Source organism: Equus asinus, chromosome 1, assembly GCF_041296235.1.
Source record: "Equus asinus isolate D_3611 breed Donkey chromosome 1, EquAss-T2T_v2, whole genome shotgun sequence".
Classification (NCBI taxonomy): Eukaryota; Metazoa; Chordata; class Mammalia; order Perissodactyla; family Equidae; genus Equus; species Equus asinus.
In genome coordinates this window covers 170,423,857-170,446,733 of record NC_091790.1, presented here as the reverse complement: position 1 = coordinate 170,446,733, position 22,877 = coordinate 170,423,857, and the positions used below count along the sequence as shown (strand labels likewise).

General features: G+C 38.4%; 1 protein-coding gene across 4 annotated transcripts; it reads left to right on the top strand.

Moving 5' to 3' along the window:
• Nucleotides 1-17,863: 17,863 nt before the first annotated feature.
• Nucleotides 17,864-21,669, top strand: GPR85 (G protein-coupled receptor 85). 4 transcript variants are annotated; one of them, XM_044764499.2, is made up of 3 exons: nt 17,864-18,356; nt 18,523-18,637; nt 19,756-21,669. In XM_044764499.2, the coding sequence occupies exon 3, from the start codon at nt 19,926-19,928 to the stop codon at nt 21,036-21,038; it is 1,113 nt and encodes a 370-aa protein (XP_044620434.1). In that variant the 5' UTR covers nt 17,864-18,356; nt 18,523-18,637; nt 19,756-19,925; the 3' UTR covers nt 21,039-21,669. The 4 variants fall into 4 exon arrangements, with proteins under 4 accessions (XP_044620434.1, XP_070368165.1, XP_014705479.1 ...); XM_014849993.3 differs by having other exon boundaries at nt 17,918-18,356; nt 18,496-18,637; XM_044764496.2 differs by having other exon boundaries at nt 18,199-18,356; nt 18,520-18,637.
• Nucleotides 21,670-22,877: the final 1,208 nt, after the last annotated feature.

Genomic DNA, 22,877 nt, shown 5'->3' with positions numbered 1-22,877 from the left:
TGGTTTACTAATCCCAGACAGGATTTTCACTTTTAGGTGAAAACAGGACCAAATCAATAAATATGTGTGTGGAGTAGCACATTTTAAATTTTGTTTCTAATTTTTCGTAACCATTTTTCTAAATCTTTTCTGTAATTAAATAATGTATATCTAACATCTAAATGCAAAAAGCAGAAGACCAGAAAAATATGTGATTGCTTCAAAAAACTAAAATGCGATATAATTTCTCATTGATTTGTAGTATCAGAACTAAAATACCATGCTCACACATATTTTCACTGAATCTATTACATATATGGGTGAGTAAAATTTTGAAAATATTAGTTGGCACTTCATAATCTAAAATGAAATTATGAAATTTTATATACAAGAGGGTTAATTATTTTTAAAGGGCTAATCATGTAGCACTTTGTTAAACATTGGGAATATAAATACCATATTTCTCAATATTAATCAAGATAATTATGCTTTGGATAAATGTGCATAAATCACTTAACAAAAGAATTCAGAAGCTGGCGTGATCACCAAGAACAGAAACTATACTATATTGTCTTTCAAATGATTTGTCAGAACAACCCTTTCATTTTGCCACAAAAATTACCAGGGCATTTTGATATCAACAATTTTATGGGTCCTGTATGCTCACTTTTACTTGTTTAATCAACACGTTTCAAGACATCATCAGTGCAATTTAGAAAGAAAAAAATTAATCAACTATCAGGCAATTGACCTTGAGCCAATAATTTAATCTCCATAATTTTTTCATCTGTAAAATTATTTGCAAGTAATCTTTAAAAGGCTTCCTAGTGATAGAGTTTTGTGGCTCCATAGTTTTCCTGATTTCAAAGATAATAAGGTCTAACGTGTTAAAAATATTCTAATTATCCATTTTCATTTGGCAACACGAGGAGCTGATTTTCTTTCGAACTCCTCAGTGAAAACTATAGTCATTTGGTACATTTTTGATTTTCAATTCAGTGAAGTGGGGGCCGCTCATTTTCTGTACTGAACAAGTATGATTAGAGATTGTCTCAAGAAGGAAGAATAAAGACAACCTGTGACCCTGCCACTCCCACTCACAGCAAACAGCCCACACGGGAATTGATGTCAGCCTGTTGGGATCCAGGAACAAACAACCCTGCAGTTTCCTGTGTTTGGTCTTTCTGGCACTACCAGTGAGACTCAACTAATAGACACCATCTTCCCAGTGGCCAAAACAGACATTTGAGAGGATTCATGGCACCTTCCTCTCCCTCACACTCCACCTCCAGTCCATCTCTAAGTCCTATGGAATCCACTTCCAAATTATCCTTAGGACCCACCCACTTCTCTTCATCCCCATGGCTCCTATCCAAGTTCAGACTGCCATCTTGATGAGGATGAGATCTGCAGCAGGCCCCTAGCTGGTCTTTTGACCTCCCACCTTAGCCCTCTGCATTCTTTTCTAAACACAACAGCCATAGTAAACTTCTTAAAACACAAATCTGATTCTGTTACATCCCAGGTCAAAACTCTTTAGTGGATTTCCTGTTTTTATGAGTTTCTTAACAAGCCTTAAGAAGATAGCACCGTTTGATCTGCCCTTATTTCCTCCCCTATTTCACAAGTCTCATCTATGTCCATGACCCACAACCTACCTTGTACTCTAGCCTTCAGCCATATTAAGCCTTTCACTTCCTAGAAAGCACCATATCTGTTTTCTTTGTCTCACCTCTGTGTGTGTGCGTGTGCATGTGTGTGTGTGTCTCTCTCTCTCTCCCCCACAAGCCCTGCTCTCTAGGTCTGCACACTTCTTCCTCTGCCTGGCATAGTTTTCCCCGGTTCGCCTGCCTTATTCCTTCCTCCTCATGCTTGAACAGCACTTCTTTAGAATGTCTTCCCCGACTCTTCCTGTCTGTGTTACACAGCCTACTGTGTGGTCACACAGCATTCTGTACATCTCTATCAGGCACATAGCACTCTATACCGAAATCTCTGTTTACTTATCTTTATCTCAACCAACCTCAACCCCATCTTAGGATTCTTTTTTTTTTAATTGAGATTATGATGGTTTACCATCTCAGGATTCTAAGCTCTGTGAGGACAAGGACTGAATCACTAATTCACTGCTGTATTCCCAGCTTCTAACACAGTGGCTGGCATATAGAAAACGCGGCTCACTCAAACTTTTGTAGAATGAATATGTGATAGAAAGTTAATGTAGCAAAGGGACACCTCAGCCCAGGATACACAGTAGATCATGGCATCCTCTCACTGAGACTGGCTGTGCCCTCAGCAACCTCAATGCAGCTCTACCAATCTTTCAGATCTTACACAGGACAAGTTTGAGATTCGTTGTGAGATTTATCATTTTCTTGGACATCTAAATTATAATTGTAGAACATGATCCTAATAAGTTTCAAGATGTCTAGTTAGCTGATTTCAATTATATACACTATTTATAAAAGCTTGCATTGTATGTACATATTTAATGCTTCGTTTAGTTTAGACAAGATCCACAGATTTGAAACACAGGATGATCTACTGCTTTGTCTCCTCATTCTCTTCTTCATCCTATACTCCAGCAACACTAGACCGCCTGATTACCAAAATCAAATGCCTTGCCGTTCCTCCATGCTCATCTTTCATCTACTTTACAAATGTCATCTCTTCCACGAAGCCTTTCCCAAAAGCAGTTAATGATATCCATCCTCCAGAGTCCCTAGTGCTTTGTCTACACCTGTATTATTGCATTTCACTCGGCCTTGTTTTATGGTTATTTAGATACTTATTATGCCTTTTATACCACCAGCTCCACGACACCCCCTTCCCATTCATCCTACCTCTGTTACCTTTAACTTAAATTTCTTGAAATCAAGATTGCGTCTTTTTATCATTGTAAGTATTAACACACCTTGTCCGTAGTGTTAGAGGTTTTAATAATTGGTTGTGTACTGAATTTAGTTCCTAAAAAATCCTGAAGAACAAATTAATATAGTAGCGTTGAGTAAGCAAGTCTATATGCTAACTGAGGTATAATACTGAAGCTAACATTATTACTTTTTAATAACATTGCAGGTTGGAAGTTTTCCTTTTACACACAAATGTGTGAACTCTGTCTTTCTGAAAGCAGTTGGCAGTTCATAGTTACTCTAAATGTCATCCCTTGAAAGAGATCCATTGTGAAGTAATCACAAGACAGTTGTCAACACATCGTAGTTCTCAAATGATGCTACCACTGATGATGTCAAAACCTACATTTCATTTGGGTGAGAGGACTTTAGCAGACAAAAATTTAAAAAGAGAAGAAAAGATGCCTGTAGCCCAAAGTCCTTCTGCATTTCCAAAGATGACTCTCAAATAAAGAGCCCCAAATAGGATTCCACTTCTCACCCTCAGTCATGGCGAATGACTATCATGTAGGCTCCATGCACTTGTGCTGGATCTTTCACTTGGGCTGTTTCTCCTTCTGAAGAATAAATCAATTCAGTGTCAGTACCTTTACGACTAAAGGTACAAAGAAGCACTAAAAGTCAGTTTTTACAAATCAACTTGTTCATCCAAATATTTAGGGCTGTATAAAATAGTCCTCTAAGAAAAATGTGGACTTAATTTCATTGATGCCATTATTCAAAGCATATTTGGTACTCATATTTAGCCTGTGACATGCTCCTTTGAATACCCCCAATGAAGGGAAGACTTCATCATTGAGCATTTGGTTTTAGGAATTAACCAGAAGTAAGTCAGAGCTGAGCCCTGTGTGTGAATAAGGTAGGTAACCAGAAATAGAAAGAACAACCACTCAGTAAGCTAATTCCCGAATTGAATGAGAGGTTTGTGCTCTCACATTTTACAGACAAAGACACTCAGGCTTGGAGAGGTTAAGTTACTTAGAGATGTAAAGTTACACAGTTTGATAAAATGAATAAGTGACTTAGAAGTAACAAAAAAAATTTTTTCTGCAACTTACAAACCAAACTAACTGGTTATTATACTATGTAATGTATTACTTTTTTAACTAAAAAAAAAGAAACAACATTAAGTAATGATATGGTATAATAACAAAATGACCCATACCTTACCTGCCCTCAGTAAAACTATTTGCACTTGTACATGCCACCTTCCATATGCATAAATGTAATGAAACTCCATTAGAGCATACATACCATTTTGTTTTCCAAGTTGTTTTGTTTAACATTTAAGTATTTCATGGACATTTTAACAACCAAATAATATTCCATCCCTTATATTTGCCATCACTTATTCAAAATCCATTCTTTTAATAATGCTGGATATGTCAGTGATTTCCAACATCTTGCCATTACTGATAATACTATACTGAAATAAGCAAAATAGGCAATTCTTACCAACTTCCAAATAGATACTCACATCCTTTGAATGTGTGGTTCCAGCTTATAAGTTGACTTTAAGTATTATTTTTATATTCTAAATTAGCAAATGCAAATATGTACTTAAATATATTTCTAAAGTGTCTCTTGTCCTGATCTATGTTTTCCAAAATGGAGGATAATTGAGGTTACTATACAGTACTACACCAGAAATGCTAGAGGACTGGGTTTGTAAAAGACTATTTGAAATCTAGGTGTGGAAAGAAAGGTTTTATCCAGGGAGAGAAGATGATAAATCTCTTATTAAAGAAAAGGCCAGGAGTCACTGTGCATTTTTATAATAAGCAATCTATAAAAAGGAGCATATGAAGTGAAAAGAGAAATCATCATGTGTTCTTGAATATTCATTTTCAAGATTATCCTTTTTGTTTTCATAATCGAAATTAAGCATTACTCATCCAATGATCCCTATGTTTACTATCATTAGTGGTCAATAGTAATGATAGCTATCAAGAAACATTAAATTGATCATTATTACAATAATAAGCATCAAACCACACAGTAAAGTGTTTCTTTCCTCTGTGCTGTTGCTAAGTGACAGAAGTTTATGGCTAAGAAAGGCTGTGAAACATAATGAAAAGAGCACTATGAGGAGTCAAAGGGACAAGGATCCTAGTTCTGGCTACACTGCTAACAAACTATAGGGCACTGGGCAAATCACTTACAAATTATCCTAGTTCTCGTTTTCTTAACCTATTCCACTGGCAGGCACTTCAGAGAAGAATTCCTCTTTGATGAAGGATGAGCAAGGTGAAGGAAGGCCTTGGCAGAAAGTTACCCAGAAGTGGGGCCAGCCTTGAAAAAAGGCAGAAGTAGTTCCTTGGTAGATGACATAATTTAAGGAAAGCCAGCAGGAAACTCCCCAAACCAAAATGCCTACCTCCTATCCATTCTTCAGTATTTTTGTGATACCTGCAATTCCACTATTAATGGTGCCTCTTCTGGGTCATGAAGGCCTAGAGGTCTTCTGGCTTCCTCTATTGAATGGTAATGACAAGAACCTCCAAATGGAACTTCAAATTGGAATTAGACACCTGGGAGTGGGGCTAGGGAGAGGGATAAAGGTTAAGATTATCAAAAGTGGGGAAGGGCCTGGGGTGGTCAATGCACCAAAAATACGCAGACATTCATAACCAACATGACTGAGGGTTGGCCCTGCTTAAAAAGAGGTTTAATTTCTGCTTTGTAGTTCATTAAATTAATCATGTCGACCTAATAGCAATAACCTTATAAGCAGAAAATTTTTCTTTTTAGGTTTGCATGATTCTTAAACACCCAAGATAAAACACTTAACACAACAGGTGCTCAATAAATATTTGTAGGCTGACCCAAGGACTCCAGCCACAGAAAAAACCCAAATGGTTTAAATGACAAAATAAAGGACTTCATAAGAAAAAAACATCATCTACGTTGGTAGTCTAACAAAAACCAAGTAGGATCAAAATAAAATTCAAATTAGTAGCATTACCATAAAAATGTAAAATCAAAGCAAGGAAAGAGCACTTCATGATTTTGTATGAAGATAGCTGTTGCCTGTGTGTTTATATGCTTTATTTTTCTATAGATTCCTGGCATAAAATGGTTGCTATAGTGGTTTTTAAAGTGCGTGACAGCACTCCCACTACAAAGAAGAGGTTCCCCTCCCACCTTGGGCCTGATAAGGGAGCCTACACCTCGGTGTACTCAAATGACAGGACTCAAACATAAAAGAAGGCAGGAAGAAAGAGAGGGAGAGAGGAAGGAAAGAAATTATTCTGTTTAAGGGAATCCATTGTCATTTTAAAGATCTTTTACTACAATGAAAAATTGTCTGGATAAAATGAATTTTCACTTACGTCTTATTTGCAGTAAAAGCAAGAAAAAAATACATGCTTGGTCCAATTAGGAGGCTGTTGCAGTGGCTTTAGAAAGAGAGGTTAGTTTTGTCAAGAGAATCACAGGGGAAGGGCTGAGAATGGTTGGATTGTTTTCCTCCTACCTCTCTGCTATTCTTCTGCTGTGTTCTTAACTGGTTTCTCTCGCTGTTCTGATGCCCCCATATTCCTTAATTCTTCAGGTCTCAGACTTTGGCCTTTTCTTCTCCTCACACTCTTTCTCAGAGAATTCATCTATCTCCATACTACTTCCCTCAGAGTATGGCCTCAGGGTTTCCGTTATGAACAGGCAACTCCCAATATGACTGGCCTGACTCTCTGAGTTCCAGTTCAAGACCAACTAGTGCTTATAAATAATGCCATGTGATTATTATGTGTGAGGCTGGCTGCTACCTCATGTTCATTTGCTAAAATTAAACTCATCTTCCTGTCAAAACTGAACACCTTGTCTGATTTCTGTGTGTGTGTGTGTGTGTGTGTGTGTGTGTGTCCATCAGTCTCCTAGCCAGCCAAGCTTCAACTTGTTCTACTTCCATACCGGGCAATAATTCTGACCTACCTTGGTTCTTTCTCATTACAGTTCTTTATACTGACTGTTCTATCACTCTAAGACTCATGCCTGGACCATTTTCCATAAACTCAAATATTTTAGAACTATAAGTCTCTGGCTATCATCAGCCTGGCAAGAAGAAAAAAATGGGGAGTAGGGGTAGATATACTAAATCAGTGTTTTTCAACTGTGTTAATCAGACCCGTAGGCCCCACAGAGCTGCCTTGGCAGCTGCCAAATCAAATCAAGGCCAGCAGAGTGTGGCTCCAGCCCCCAGAGTGTGCCTCTGGCCCCCAGGGTTCACTTAGAGCAGCTCCACCATTGTCTGTTTTATATGTGAGTTCCAAGTATGATCTCACCACAAAAACCCCTTGTACCATTATCTTAAGAAAAACAAGCTCAAAAAACAGTTTTAGGTGACTTTTTAAGGTCCCTCAACTCTAAAGTTCAAATCCTATGGAATCTAGTAATATCAGTATTAAGATAGTATTAAAGAAATTTCTAGTTTAGGCTTCTATTTATTGTATGCATCAGTTCTGATCAGTTCTGGCTCTGGCAACTCGAAGGTTTTTAATGAATTTAGGGTAAAATACAGGAATTATTCTGGTTCCCCAACAGTCAACAGGAGAAGAGTGTAATAAGCCTATAAGAGTTCACAGCATCTGTGATTAAGTGGGGGAATTGTCTCTAAGACAACACACTTTCCGGAGTCCATAAGATCCCAGACTGCTTCCTAAACCGAAGCACATTATGACAATATGATTTCCGCTGCCCATCTGTATTTAACCAGAGAGAATCTGTGAAAAGAGGGAGTTTCCAAGATCTTCTATTCCATGGAGATTTGAACTTTTTTGGCTTTTTCTTTCTGTTTCATGCAACTTTGCAACAGTAAATAAACAGCGCTTAACGAGTGGTTCCACTGGAGAGTAAAACCAGCTGGTTTGGCATTCAAGATTCTGGAGATGGAATGCAGTTCAGTGGGTTCTGGTTATTTAGGTCTCGATGGAACAGGCTGCTAAGAGAAACAGGAGGAGTGCAGTAGAGCCATACCTCACACATTAGGGCAGCAGAGACCACCCAGGCCTCAAGTCTTGGCAGTTAACTCTTCTCTTCAAGTCTGGTCACCAACTTGACCATTAACTGTGTGAGTATGGGAATTCACTTCTCCAGGCCTTATTATTCTTATCTCTACATAAAGACTTTATGCCTGATGGCTCAGAGCTGGTTTAGGCACTGAAAATGTGGTTAGTCTGAATTAAGATGTGCTGTAAGTGCTGTAAAATACATGCTAGATTTTGAAGATTTAGTGAGAAAAAATATATAAAATATCTTTGCAATACTTTTGGTTTGATTACATGTTGACCTAATATTTGGGATATATTGGCTTAATAAAATGTACTATTAAAATTAGTTTTACTTTTTACTTTTTTATTTTGGCTGCTAGAAAACAAAATTACATGTGTGGCTCATGTTAAATATCTAAGGACAGCACTGATTAGACTCTAGAGGCACTGTGGTGTACTGAAAGTGCATACGATTCAGTGTCAGAAACACCTAAATCAAGTTTCTAGTTTTACCACTTCTGAAACGTCACTTAGCACAAACTCCAACTTTTCTATTGATCTCGAACCAGTTATTATATCTCTCTGTGCCTCCAATTTCTTCCACAGTGAAATGAATCATGGAACCTACCTTATAAGGTTTTATTAAAATCAAGTAAGTTAATAAATGCAAAGAACAACACTTGTCGCATTATAAGCATCATATAACTATTAATTATTCATATCTCTAAACTTGGTTTCTATTATATTAAAAGGAAAATACTTCACAGAATGAAGTTAGAATCCAATGAAATAAAGTATTTAAAATTAATTTATAAATTATAAAAACTAGGCAAATATTAGTAATTGTTCAGCTCTAAAAGTCAATAAATCCATGCAACTCTGATGGTCATTGCAAAGTTGAAGTCCTCCAGCATAAATGTGAGTTCAGCATGCAGATTCCTTTACCCTAGAGTATTAGTAGGTTGGTCTGCTGTACATATTTGTTTTTCCTATTACAAACTATGTTCAAATGACCTTTTAGTAAAAAGCCAAAAAAGCTCAGGATTGATGTCATCTTCACTCTCAAATTTGTGTATATACACATAGACTGGGCATTCAACTTGCTCTCTCAATAATTCTGATACTGCACATTTTTTAAGTTGACTTAGGGCTTTCTACAACATGTTGTACTTCAGAAGTATTTGGAAATACTGTGAGAAAAAGGTTTCAGCTGTAAAATGTGATCCAGCTCCTGACAGGAAGGGATTATCCTTTAATTTATTTTCAAAGTGCCATACACACTTGGAGATTCATTAGGAGAAATAGATGTAAAAGGAAAAGCATTTAATTCTTAGTTATGATGATTGTTTTAAAGGAAAAATGCATTTATTTATTCCACTAATAATTACTAAATGCCTATTATGTGCCAGGCACTATTCTAGGCACCAGGAACACATAGATAATCAACATAGACAGAAATTTTGCCTTCATGGAGCCATGCAGTATCAAAATTATTGAGAGTGCAAGTTCAACACCAAGCACATGTCTACACCCAAGGTAGAGAGTGACGTTGGCATGCATCAGTTCTGAGCTTTTTTGGCTTTTTACTAAAACATCATTTTGAACATAGTCTGTGAGTAGGATAAAAAATTCATTCCATGGGGCCGGCCCAGTGGCAAGGCGGTCAAGTTCGCACGTTCCGCTTCGGCAGCTCCGTATTCACCGGTTCAAATCCCGGGTGCAGCCGTGGCACTGCTTATCAAGCCATGCTGTAGTAGGCATCCCACATATAAAGTAGAGGAAGATGGGCACGGATGTTAGCTCAGGGCCAGTCTTCCTCAGCAAAAAGAGGAGGATTGGCAGCAGTTAGCTCAGGGCTAGTCTTCCTCAAAAAAAAAAAAAAAAGATTCCTTCCATCTCTTCACCAAATGTCAATTTACGTATGTTCTTCTATAGTAGCAAGACTCATCATGAAACCCCAGCAAGAATCTCACCTATTCACTGCCACATGGCACAAAAAACAAACCATTTATAGACTGGATTACAAGTAGGCCATATACAAAACTGCTGTCTCTGCATGATTCCTAGTCTTTCAACAAAGTGCCAAGGATTTATGTGTTTAATACCCATTAGAATTTACGGGAACTAACAGTGCATGAACGGGAAAAAAAAAAAAAAAAACCCTTTGCTGTGAAGTGAAATCTTGAAGAGCCCTAAGATAAAAGTATGCATTTTCCATATACTTTGGATAAGGGGAGCAAATTAAGCAATGTGCTGACTTGGTTTAACAAAGGCTAGTTGAAAAGACTGCACAGTGCCGTGGAAAACACTCCCTGGGCTGAGAGTCTACAGACCAACTGCGTGTTAGGCCCTGACTGGAGCACTTATAAAGCTTTTGGCTAGAGATGGCCAGGGTATGTGAAAGTGTTTGATATAATACTAAACAGTAAATACATCTGGGTCTGCATACAGGACCTACCTGAACTAGTGAACACCTAATTAATAGAGAATTTTGAATTTTACATCATGGAGTTGTTTTTAATTAACTGACCAGATCTACTATGAAAAAATACAAGAGACCCCTGGATCCCTTAGAAGAAAACTGCTAGTAAAGACCTGGAGTTAAAAAGAACTGTTTTTGTCAAGAGATTTTGTACAAGTAGAACAAAATGACAGCAATCCTGGACCTGCACACCACAACCGCATGGTGACGGGAGGAGACACCACTCTAACTAAAACTGCCAGAAATTTCCACATTAAGAATTCTCACAGGGGGGGCGGCCCCATGGCTGAGTGGTTAAGTTCATGCGCTCTGCTTTGGCGGCCCAGGGTTTCACTGGTTCAGATCCTGGAGCGGACCTAGCAGTGCTCATCAGCTCATGCTGAGGCAGTGTACCACACAGCACAACCAGAGGGACCTACAACTAGAATATACAGCTACGTACTGGGAGGCTTTAGGGAGAAGAAGAAGAAAAAAAAGAAGAAGATTGGCAACAGATGTTAACTTAGGTGCCAATCTTAAAAAAAAAAACCAAGAATTCTCACAGGAGGACAAATCATTTACCTGGAGGCCTAACACCAGTCTGTGGCCCTCCAGCTTACCCAGACAACTGCTTGCCCAAACAACTAGCAACTAGTTTTAAAAATGTTAGAATCGTAGCTCTATTCTACAGTTTTAATTGAGACTGAGTGATATGAAATCCACAGTCAAAAAATATTTCAAATAATGGAACTCTTGGCATAGCAGCATTTCTACTTCCGCTCCTTCAGCCTGTTCACCTGCCCACCTTTATGCAGCATAGCGACATTCAAAGAGACGACAGGTAACAGCCGGGAGTATAGATAACAGAGTTTGTAGATGTAAGTCCTGTGGTACTTTGAATCTCTATAAACAGGACGCATTTTTCATAATGCATGCATACAACAGTATTCCTTATAGTCCATGGAAATGATTAATGACCCATTAAGGATAGCCATACCAGAAAACAAGTGCTATAAATCACATACCAACTGCCAATAGGGGATGCCGTGATTCTGGATCAGATAAAGGAGAACGGCAATCTTAACCAAGTTCTATGTGGTGAGACTGTGTACACTCAGCCCCAGTCATTACCACCTTCTGAAAGTGAGCAACTATACCGTCCTATTTCAAGTTGTTGGAAGCATGGTTCAACACTTTCCTTGTTTCAGAGATTGCAAACTCTAACAGCAGCTCTGGCCTTTGTTCAAACTAAGGGAACTTAAAGGGTGATTTAGCTGGTAGCTTTTTAATTGTATTCAATTAGTAAGATGAATCAGCACTATTTTATATGAGAAACTCTTCTGTTCCGCTCTAATTTATGCCTGGTAAAGAAAGGAAAGGAATATATTCTAAAAAGAAAAGATAATCCTGATCTTTACCTAAGAGTAATACTGTCCTCGTGAAGCCTTTTTTCCAAGTAGCTAAACGACCAGTTTCTGTTTCAACTCCTTTCCTTTCTCTCCTGTAGACAATTATGAATAATCCATAGGCAAAATTAGAGCAGAGTATTCATCATTTAAAATTTTTTCTATTTATATTACCAAGCATTTTACTTCTTTATTGATAAATCAGATTTAATTTTGTTTTCAGGCTACACTACCCTTTTGGCTGTTAAAAAATTAGTGATCTTGGGGCCACCCAAGTGGTGTAATGGTTAATGCGAGCTCCGCTTCGGTGGCCTGGGGTCCACAGGTTCAGATCCCTGGTGCAGACATGGCACCACGCGTCAAGTCGTGCTGTGGTGGCATCCCATATAAAATAGAGGAAGATTGCCACAGATGTTAGCTCAGAGCCAATCTTCCTCACTAAAAAAAAATAAATAAATAAAAATTAATGATCATAAGTCCAAAGCCAGATAAAAGCTGCAGATACTTTGTCACGTATTTGAGCACCAGGTTAGGAGCTCAAAATATAAAATATCTGCTCTTGGCTCATAATCTGCATGAGAGACATTATGTTATTAGAAAATGGTTTGAAATTACTGAATAGGAAGGCAAATAAGAATCATGTAAATGCTAATGTAATAAGGCTAAGAAGCAAACAAAATTCCCCCAAATCCAGGGGAAATCCTTGGCCAAAAAAACTATCTGCCCATAATACAAATAATTATCCCAACCTTATTAAATTAAGAAAAACAGAGTTCAGTCGGAGCCTGTGTCACTGTTTTTTCTTCTTTTTCTTTTATATCCTCCCCACAGTGCCTAGCTCAGCCCCTTTTATGTATAAGTTCATAATCGCCCATTCAACAAAAATGTGGGAAGTGTCTCTATGAGCCACGTTCTGTCTGGGCACCAGGGAGGAGCAGAGCAAAACAAGACAGTGTCTGGGCACTCAGAGGGTTCATGTTCTGGTGAAGACGATGACGTGCTGAATGAATGAAACCATGTTGCCCCAGGACTTATTCTTAAATCCTCTTTGATGTAAAATTAGGCAGATAATAATCACACTTTTATTTTAACCAAATGTTAACCAAATTAAAGTAGTAACCATATTTATGAAGTATGGGAACTTTGTTTTATTCTTCGTTATTACACTATAAAGAGAAAATTATAAAGTTTAAAAACTTAGGAGAAATGAAAGTGGAAGGGCTAATCAGAAAATCAGAAGGCAGGACTGGACAGTCAATATGGGAAGCTGTGAAATTGCAGTCTTAGATGACACATTTACTTTCAGCCATGTTTTAATTATGCTGTTTGTCAAAGAGCTAAACACCACAAAAGCTTAAATAACCACAATCGTTCATATTATCATATCACTAGTGCTTATAATAATGGCCTTAAGACACTGTAAGATTGAGGTAACCTCTAAATAACCAAAGAAAAAAATGCCTATACCTCTTGAGTTGTTAAAATTATATTGCATTTTTATTCTGTGAAAATTTACAATCCTTATAAGATATGTATGACTCGTCATTAACCTGAATATAAATGAAACTTCCCACTTCTTAATTATTTTACCAACATTTGCTTTGCCTCCACACCACCTCCGAACACAAATGCACACACACATGCACACATGCACACCATACTCACTCTCACACCACAACCACATGGGTCACTTTTCTCTTTTTCATGGTTTAACTTCATCTAAAAAAAAAAAGCAAAGGGGAAGGAGACAACTTAGAACATTTTAATAAACCAAGGACTTTTGATCAAAACTCTTAAGTTTTGTGGGGCATTAGTAGGGAAACTTGCATTTGCTCTCTTCATTCACAGGATCACACTGAAATAATGTTAACAGAAAAGGAGTTTTAAAGACTACCAGAAGAAGGCATGTTATATTTATTTAAGTAGCTATCACTTTGTACATAAAACTTCAAAAGAATCCATTAAAACCTTTATCACTAAGACAGTGCTGTCATAAACAGCAAAATAGTTTCTTAGCCTGACCTTATAAGCCTTTAAACTCCTGTCCCTCACTTGTTAATGCCTGCAGTCTGACTCGCTCTTCTGGAACTGCTCCCTCAAAGCTTGCTAATTGTTTCCTTATCACCAGATCCAAGGATATCTTCTCACCCCTTTTCCTTTTAAACCTCCAAGTTACACTGACGACTCCCTCCTTGACATTCTCACCTGCCTCAGGATCTATGACACCGGTGCTCCACCTTCCTTTCAGTTTGTTCTACCTCTGGTCCTTCCATGTTCCTTCTTGTTTCTTAAATGCAAGCATTCTCTTAGCTTTTCAGTTTGTCCAGAGGGAGGAGAATGGGCATGCTTGCTTATTTATTTAACCTCACCCTTCTTCTCTGTCAACAATCTCTCCCCTGGCAATGGCACCCAATAGTTACCCTACCTCCTCCATCACCTGTAGGTACTTCCTGACCTTGGTCTCTTCACTTCTAACTGCATGTAAGACATCACCATTGGAATGTTCCACCAGCATTTCACACTCAGTATGTCTAAAGTTAACTCATTCTTTTCTTAGCAAACCAGCTACCTCTTTCTTGACTTTTGTTACTCCTGGTTAATGGTGGCGCCAACCTCCCAGTTAACCAAGCACCAAACCTTAGAGTCAATTCTTACTCCTCAATCTCTTTCGCTTCCCTTAACTAATCACTTGATAACAAAAATAGCTTCTACCTCCCCTTACAATCTGATCTATCCCTTTGTTTCTATTCATTCCACCCTGCTCCCACTTCTGTCAGGTCACACTTTCCCTACATTGATGCAGCTGCCTGACACTGGTCCTCTCTCTTGATTTTCGTTTCTTGCAAGATCTAGCACAGTGATTCCTACAGTATAGGATCTCAACAAATGTTTGCTAAATGAATTAAATAAAGGAACAAGTCTTAAAGTTTTCAGAGAGAAGAAAATTCTCAACATAAAGGTCAGAGAAGGGAAATTGCTAAGTTTTTAAAAGCTTGGATCTTAAATTGAGAAGGAAGGTCTTAGAGATGCTAGCTTTAAAATTAAAAATGAATTACATTAACACTTTGGAACCTGTTTTGTGAGAGCAGAGAGAAAAATCTGACAAATGAACCTTTTAGCATTTTGGAAAGGAACATGCCAGATTCTTAATCTTTTCAAAACTCATTAAAATTCTGGAGGAATTTCACTGCTTGAGGTGTTCACAATTATGGTTATTCCGAACTCCCGAGGCACAATTTTAAAAGTCCTGTGGTAGTTTTTTAGGTCTAGTGTATTCTTTCACCATTGTGTTCCTCAAGCAGATAGAGTACAAAGCCCTAGAAACTTCCAGTTACTTAGATGTCACTGTGGAAAAGGTCACTTTTTTCCATAGACTAGAAAGTGAAACCCATTATCAAAATATAAACGCACAATCTCCCTTTTTGTTGGTCACTTATTCTAGGTTAGTGAATTTTTAAAATAACCTATTAGAAAATATTTCTATGCAAAAGTTCCTGATGAGAGCCTTTCTTAACCTGATAGCTTCCAGAAAAGGTCTAGAAGCCTCTTTTTCATATACAGCTTTAGATTTGGCTAGAGTTGAGAATATCAAAGATACATGTTTTCAAAGTTTTAATGACAAGCTTTAAGCAACAGAGATAGCACTTTGAATGATTTAAAAATTTTTCCTTAGAATATGTTAACCTAGCCTATCATTCTCTGCATTTACCAAGGATTGTTTACTTCTTGACACATTTTCACATAAACAATGAGTGGAACAAAATACCGCATTTGCCCATCATGAGCTGTGCAACACTTGGCAAAAATCTGAAATGTCTGATTAATTTTGAAAAGAAGATAATTGCTGTTTTAAATAAAATTGTATACATTTATTACAAGAATCCAATTAAGCAAATTCAGTCTTCCTAAGCCACTGATCAATATAGTAAATGTAATATGCCAAGAGCTTGAAAACTTTAAATCCTTCAGATCTTTAGAATCTTCAAATCCAGGGTATATAGTATTTTGTTGTTGTTTGCTTTGTCCCTTTATTAACCTGACAATCAGTTTTTCTAGGTTTGGCGATATAAGGAATCAAAAAGAAATTAGCTAAGATCAAATAACGTTACTGCCTGAAAAATTTGAAGCCATAACTTCACATTTGAGAAGTTGTAGATGATATGAAGCTTTTGTCAGCTATCAGATATATTTCTAAAAATTCCTGTTGATGGAAGAAACAGACTTCAACATTTTCTCCAGTAGAGTTAATGAACTAAATGGAAAATATCTCATTAATTTCTTGAGCCCCCTTGTGAGGCAAGAAAATGACATTCTCATCTAACAGCTGGAAAAACTGAAGAGCTAGTGGATATAACTGCGCTCAGATGCAAAGGAAAATAACAACTCTACAGCACCCTGAGATGTGGATATGAAAGAATATTGCATACACACGTCCCCTCTCTTATTTTTAAGGAATCAATACCAGCTTCCCAAGATCCAAGGGTTTAACTATCTTTAAGGACAGTTAAACCCTTGGATCTTGGCCCTAAACTTTTTGGCAGAGTAAATTATTGCCTCATGGCCTGGCAGTGCAGTCACCCTTTTAATTTACTTTTAAATAGCTTTTCCATACAACCTAAAATCTTGCCAATCATGAATCTTCAACAAACTTAAGTCCCTTATTCTATAGATTTTTTAACTGTAAACATTCAGGAAATAATAACTCTTTGCAAAGCACATTGAGCCACTAATTGGGAAGTATAAAAGAACAAATTGAATTGATTTGTAGTTCCACAAAAAACGAGTCTGACATTTCACTTACAAGTTGCAAACCAGCATATAGTTTTGAGCTCTTCCGAATTTATTTGTTTTGCAAAAAAGTGGAATGTTTCACTTGAATGGAAATGCCCTCGAGTTACTTCCAGTACCGCTGTAGGATTGATTTTTCTAGGTTAAGGGTATGCCAAAGTTAGGTACCTTTTTTAAACAAATCATTATCTACTTTTTAATGGGTTTGGGATATCCAAAAACAAATCAGGGAAATGTAACATCACTTCAGTATTACCAACATAGGGCTTTGTGTAATGACTGTGACATCATGACAGTGAAGTATTCATTTTTAAGCTTAAACAGAGAAGCTTTACCTCCGTATGTCCAATAGAAATACAATATGTAAATTAACCCATATTATCTGTATGCTGATTGGCTTGAGTTCCCCCTAATGTCACAATCTCACCACCCAGCAATGAGGTATTTTACTGCTGTCTGGAGATCAAATTATTACTGTAGAGAAGATCTTTATTTTTTCTGTTTCATTAACAGATTATTATAAAGCAATAAGCATGCAGGAAGAGAAGCAGACGTTTTACGTTGGGAATTAATGAAAGCACGTCTGCTCGTTTTTTGGAGGTGGAGAGAGGAGACTTGTTTAAAATCTCATCCCACCCCCACAAACAAAACTCTTCGGAAATGGTAAAACAAGGAAATGCATGATTCCAGAGGCATCCCTAAGCACTCAGGTGTCAGGCTATGTGGTGTCTTGTGATATCTTCGGACCTTTTGGATGGGTGTAAGTTTTACAAATTCGCTATATTCCTACTGTTTTTCTTCCGTAATAACAAAGGGGGGCAGGAAGGAAACACACACACAACTGCTTTGACATTACCAATTTATTGGTCAGCGGCTTAAAAGAAGGAAAAAAAAAGGCACTTGCTCGGTGGGGTGGCATGCAAAGAGTAGTCATTTAACATTTTTGTAAGCCTGATTCTATAGTCTATTCGTTAAGGTAGAATGGATGTAAAGCATTTTGCAGTTGTCCCCTGAACTTAGCTTCTCCCTACTTAACACATATTTCCGTGCATTCGAGAATAGAAGATGACTAACAAAGGACAAGGCTGCCCTAACCTGCTTTCCCTTCTTCCCCATTGGCAAAATTTTTGACTAAGCTTTTCTTTTATATTTAATTTCTTTTCTTTCTTTTTTCTTTTTCCTTATTATTATTATTTCCCAGCTAGCCTGCAAGTCAAAGGTCAGCTGGGGAAATCATTAAAGAAGAAATCTAAAAGAAGCTTCCAAGGCTTCGGACCACCCTAAAAGAGAAAGGAAGAAAATGTTCGGGGAAGGCGAGGGTTCCGGGAAGCTGAGGAAGGGGCGGGCGCCCTCGGCACCCGGGCTTCTCCGGGCGCTGCCCTAAGGGAAGAGGGTGGGCCTGAGGTCCTGATCCAGCCTTTCCAAGCCCCCACTTCAAATGCCGGGAGGGAAAAGTTCAGAAGGAGCCACAAGGGGACAAAAGCCTAATTTTGCCAGTTCAACAAGACAGGACATTCAATTAACCCAGCCAACTCTGGAAACGGGTCGAGGCGCCTGTTGGCTCCACAGAGCCTGAAGCAGCCCCTGCCGCCGCCCTCGCCACCGCCGCCGCCGCCGCCGCCGCCACGGCCCCTGCGTTACTGGGGGAGACGGTGCCGCTGCGACAGGGGAGGACGCGGCTGGAGCTCAAGGAGGCTCCAGCGCGCAGGCGCCGCCGAGCCCTGCCTGGATGCTCAGTCAAGGCACTAAGGCAAAAAAAAAAAAAAAAATCAGCAATTTATAGAAAGAAGAAGCTATAGTCTGTCGGGATATCCAACACCAACAGGTAGGAGGATATACTCTCCGTTAAGTTTGGGGGGAGGGGGGCGCACAGTGTCGATGAAACTGCAGGTTCACCGGGAAAGAACCCTCCCTGAGGTTTTTTGTTTTTTTGTTTTTTTTTACAATAAACTGCATAATGGAAGTACATTCAGACAATGCATCTTCAGTAGGGCTTATTGAGAGCTTCATTTCTGGAAAGCGTTGCAAGACTGAGGAATATCAGACTGCGAATCACCGGGAACAGTTCCCTTGCAGCACAGAAGCAATCTCTCTCCCCATCTTCGCGTATGTAATGCATGTCTCTCTCTCTCTCTCTCTCTCTTCCCCCCTCCCCCTCCTCCACCCCCCATTATAAATCCAGGGGTGGCGGATTTCAGGTTTCGTAATGTTGCATGATGCGATCGGTATTTACCCGGGGATGTACCGGTGAGGAAATTGAAATCATCGAACGCAGTTTTGCCTGGGCTTCCATCAGCATATTCCGGGCAAGTGAGAAGTGGCCAAGGAAGCACGCTTCGTGGGAATAAGAGAGGAAGCTGATTTCCCTGGTGTGGCTCCCAGGCACCTAGCAGATGATGTGCATTTCGTTTTAAAATGAAGCCACTTGCAATTTGCAACAAAGATTGTCCGTGCAAATGGGGAAGACTTAATTGCCCAAGAAATAAAGGTTCATGTTGAATTCATTGGAATCCAGGCAGCCAGGGTTTACAAATGCAAGTGCATTATTCCTTTGGGTGTGTTTCCTTGGCCAATATTTACATTAATCATTTTTAATAATCATATGGACTTAAAAAAGAAAAGATTTGCCAAAAATGGGGGGTGGGATGGGGAGGGAAAGACAAAAGATTAAATCACATCAAATCCTGGGAGAAGTCCTATTAATTTCAAGGTCTAATGTTGAAATTATGCTTTAAGATGAATCAACAAATACTCTTCTTACAATATGCAGCATGAATACTGGCACTTGAGTTAAAAGACATATATTTTGCAAGGGTTCTTTGGATCCACATCAGCAGAAGAGAAGCTGGCTGTAAAACACTGACAGATACTAACAGACCTCAAATAAATGTACATAGTCTTCTGTCTCTTTCCTATTAGCAATCTTGTAGATCCCATTGCAACACTAGTGATTAATTCCTGGATTGGCATATTTTACGATTGTGGAACATTTTATTCCTTCGGTCCAAACGTATGTTCTCCAAAATAAGGACATTTTAAAATTTGTCCAGCTCAGAAAATTAAAAAGGCCAATTCTCTGAAATCTCAAGCAAAAATACTAAAGCAAATAATGTTATTCGAAATTAAAACTTTATTTGCTTACCCAAAAACGAACAACTTTATGTTAGCACTGCCTGACATCATTACTTGTTAACTTAAGAACTGATAGCTCTTTTTTTTTTCAGATATTCCGATGGCAAATCAACTGGAAGAAACGAGGAAGCATGACTGCAGATCAGATCAGTTCTCTTTGTGGATTACATTTCCAGTAAAATGTATGGATCTATCTTTTCCTTGTTCTTATATCTAGATCATGAGACTTGACTGAGGCTGTATCTTTATCCTCCATCCATCTATGGCGAACTATAGCCATGCAGCCGACAACATTTTGCAAAATCTTTCTCCTCTGACAGCCTTTCTGAAACTGACTTCCTTGGGTTTCATAATAGGAGTCAGCGTTGTGGGCAACCTTCTGATCTCCATTTTGCTAGTGAAAGATAAGACTTTGCATAGAGCACCTTACTACTTCCTGTTGGATCTTTGCTGTTCAGATATCCTCAGATCTGCAATTTGTTTCCCATTTGTATTCAACTCTGTCAAAAATGGCTCTACCTGGACTTATGGGACTCTGACTTGCAAAGTGATTGCCTTTCTGGGGGTTTTGTCCTGTTTCCACACTGCTTTCATGCTCTTCTGCATCAGTGTCACCAGATACTTAGCTATCGCCCATCACCGCTTCTATACAAAGAGGCTGACGTTTTGGACGTGTCTGGCTGTGATCTGCATGGTGTGGACTCTGTCTGTGGCCATGGCCTTCCCCCCAGTTTTAGATGTGGGCACTTACTCCTTCATTAGGGAGGAAGATCAATGCACCTTCCAACACCGCTCCTTCAGGGCTAATGATTCCCTAGGATTTATGCTGCTCCTTGCTCTCATCCTCCTAGCCACACAGCTTGTCTACCTCAAGCTGATATTTTTTGTCCACGACCGAAGGAAAATGAAGCCAGTCCAGTTTGTAGCAGCAGTCAGCCAGAACTGGACTTTTCATGGCCCCGGAGCCAGTGGCCAGGCAGCTGCCAATTGGCTAGCAGGATTTGGAAGGGGTCCCACACCACCCACTTTGCTGGGCATCAGGCAAAATGCAAACACCACGGGCAGAAGAAGGCTATTGGTCTTAGATGAGTTCAAAATGGAGAAAAGAATCAGCAGAATGTTCTATATCATGACTTTCCTCTTCCTAACCTTGTGGGGCCCCTATCTGGTGGCCTGTTATTGGAGAGTTTTTGCAAGAGGGCCTGTAGTACCAGGGGGATTTCTAACAGCTGCTGTCTGGATGAGTTTTGCCCAAGCAGGAATCAATCCTTTTGTCTGCATTTTCTCCAACAGGGAGCTGAGGCGCTGTTTCAGCACAACCCTTCTTTACTGCAGAAAATCCAGGTTACCAAGGGAACCTTACTGTGTTATATGAAGGAGCATCTGTAAATCTTTAGCCTTGTGAAACACTAACCTTCTCTGCTAAGCGATTGTGGCCTGTAGCCATATCTTGAGAAGAAAATCAAGAATGGGATCAGAGGTTATAAGGATTTGGGCAACATTCTGCAGTCTTTGCAATAGTTCACCTATAATCCTATTTTAAATCTCAGAGTGATCCTGCTGATGGCCGGCGAAGGTTTGTAATTAAGAAAGGACTGAACCACTGCCCTAAGTTTCTTTATGTGGTTGAAAACTAGATAATGAAAGTAGCAGGTGCTAAGTATCAGTGCTAAATGCTGTGTATATCACTACTTACGACAAAACATCAAAAAACAATTAGCATTGGACATCTTAATAAATTAAGTTGACATGAGGTAAATGTGTTGATAAAAACTAATTTTAGAAGTTTGAAGACTTTAAAACATTTCATACAATTATTGTTTTGCAAAGACTGAAATATTTGGGAACTTAAAGTACTGTAATCCACTAAAGACGTGCCATGAATTATTGGATTATCACACTTTTAAAAAATCGCCTTGTAAGGTTTTGGGAGCATTCCAAAGCAGTATATTGGTTCCAATTAGAGTTTACTTTTCTTTTTTTATTAATACATTACTATTTCTAAATACCACTTTCCTTACCTACTAGTGAAATTGCTAGCATTGAGCTGTATTATGTGATTTTTGTTGATTTGGTATAAAGTTTTTCCGATTCATTTATATTTTATGAATGCTAGATATTGGTCTGGGAGGCAACATTAATGGTACAACTGGTCACAATCGAGCAGTTCTAATAATGCAGAATAAACACATGTTGCCTTAAGGGTTATCTAGTATCTTTCATCTTATTTAGAATTGGAGAATGTAGTCAAGGGAAATGGAATCGGTAACTGGTCATGGGCATACATCTGGAAGTGCATGGACGATCATTTAAAACTTTTTCCTTTTTCCTCACATGGTTTGAAAATTAAGGTGCACATCACTGGGATGAGCTTTTCTTCTGAGGTGTGCTACCCATTCTAGTGGGTTCTAAGAAGCAGGCAGTTGATGTATGTTTATATTTTAAATCAGCTGTCAAGGGGAGACCACAGCCTTAGTATGACATCCTGCACAATTTGTGAAGCATTTATTCTACCGAAGGCACAGTCTTTGTTTATACTTTCTGCACATTTAGTGTATTGGTCGTTTAAATTATTTCAGTTTTAACTTGTGAAAGCTTATAATATTATTTCTGGTATTTTAGAAATACATTAGAGTCTGTGAGTCTCATTCTTTAAGATACAGATGTGTGAATTTCAATATAAAGTTGCATTTGCCAAAATTTACCCGTGTAGCCTGTTACTTTTTTTTGGAATAAATTTTACATTTTTGGCACTTAACAATTTTTTTTGACCTGGGAGGCAAGCACAAACTAGGAAAACTAGCTTTATTATGGTTTTGTTTTTTGATTTTTGTAGCTTCTATATTCTGGAACTGGAAATGCATGAATGGTAGGGAGCATAAAGCTGATAAACTGACAAATAATAATATCCACAAGAGCATTATTTGGTAGCTTATCATAATTATCCCTCTATTTATTCTTACAAGCCAGTAATATTTAGAGAAGTATACCTGTTTAGTTGGTTGTTTCAGAATTTTGTTATAAATAGCACATTTAAATTTGGGGCACAGTAGAAACTTGGGGTTCTAAATATATAACTTGCAAGAAGAACAGTTTACAATAACATGACAAAGCCAGAAAGTTGTTATTGTTTTTGCTTGTTTTCCATTGTTTTTGTTTGTTTGGGTTTTACTAATTTTATTTTTGTACTTGAAAAGTAAGATTAGGAATCTAA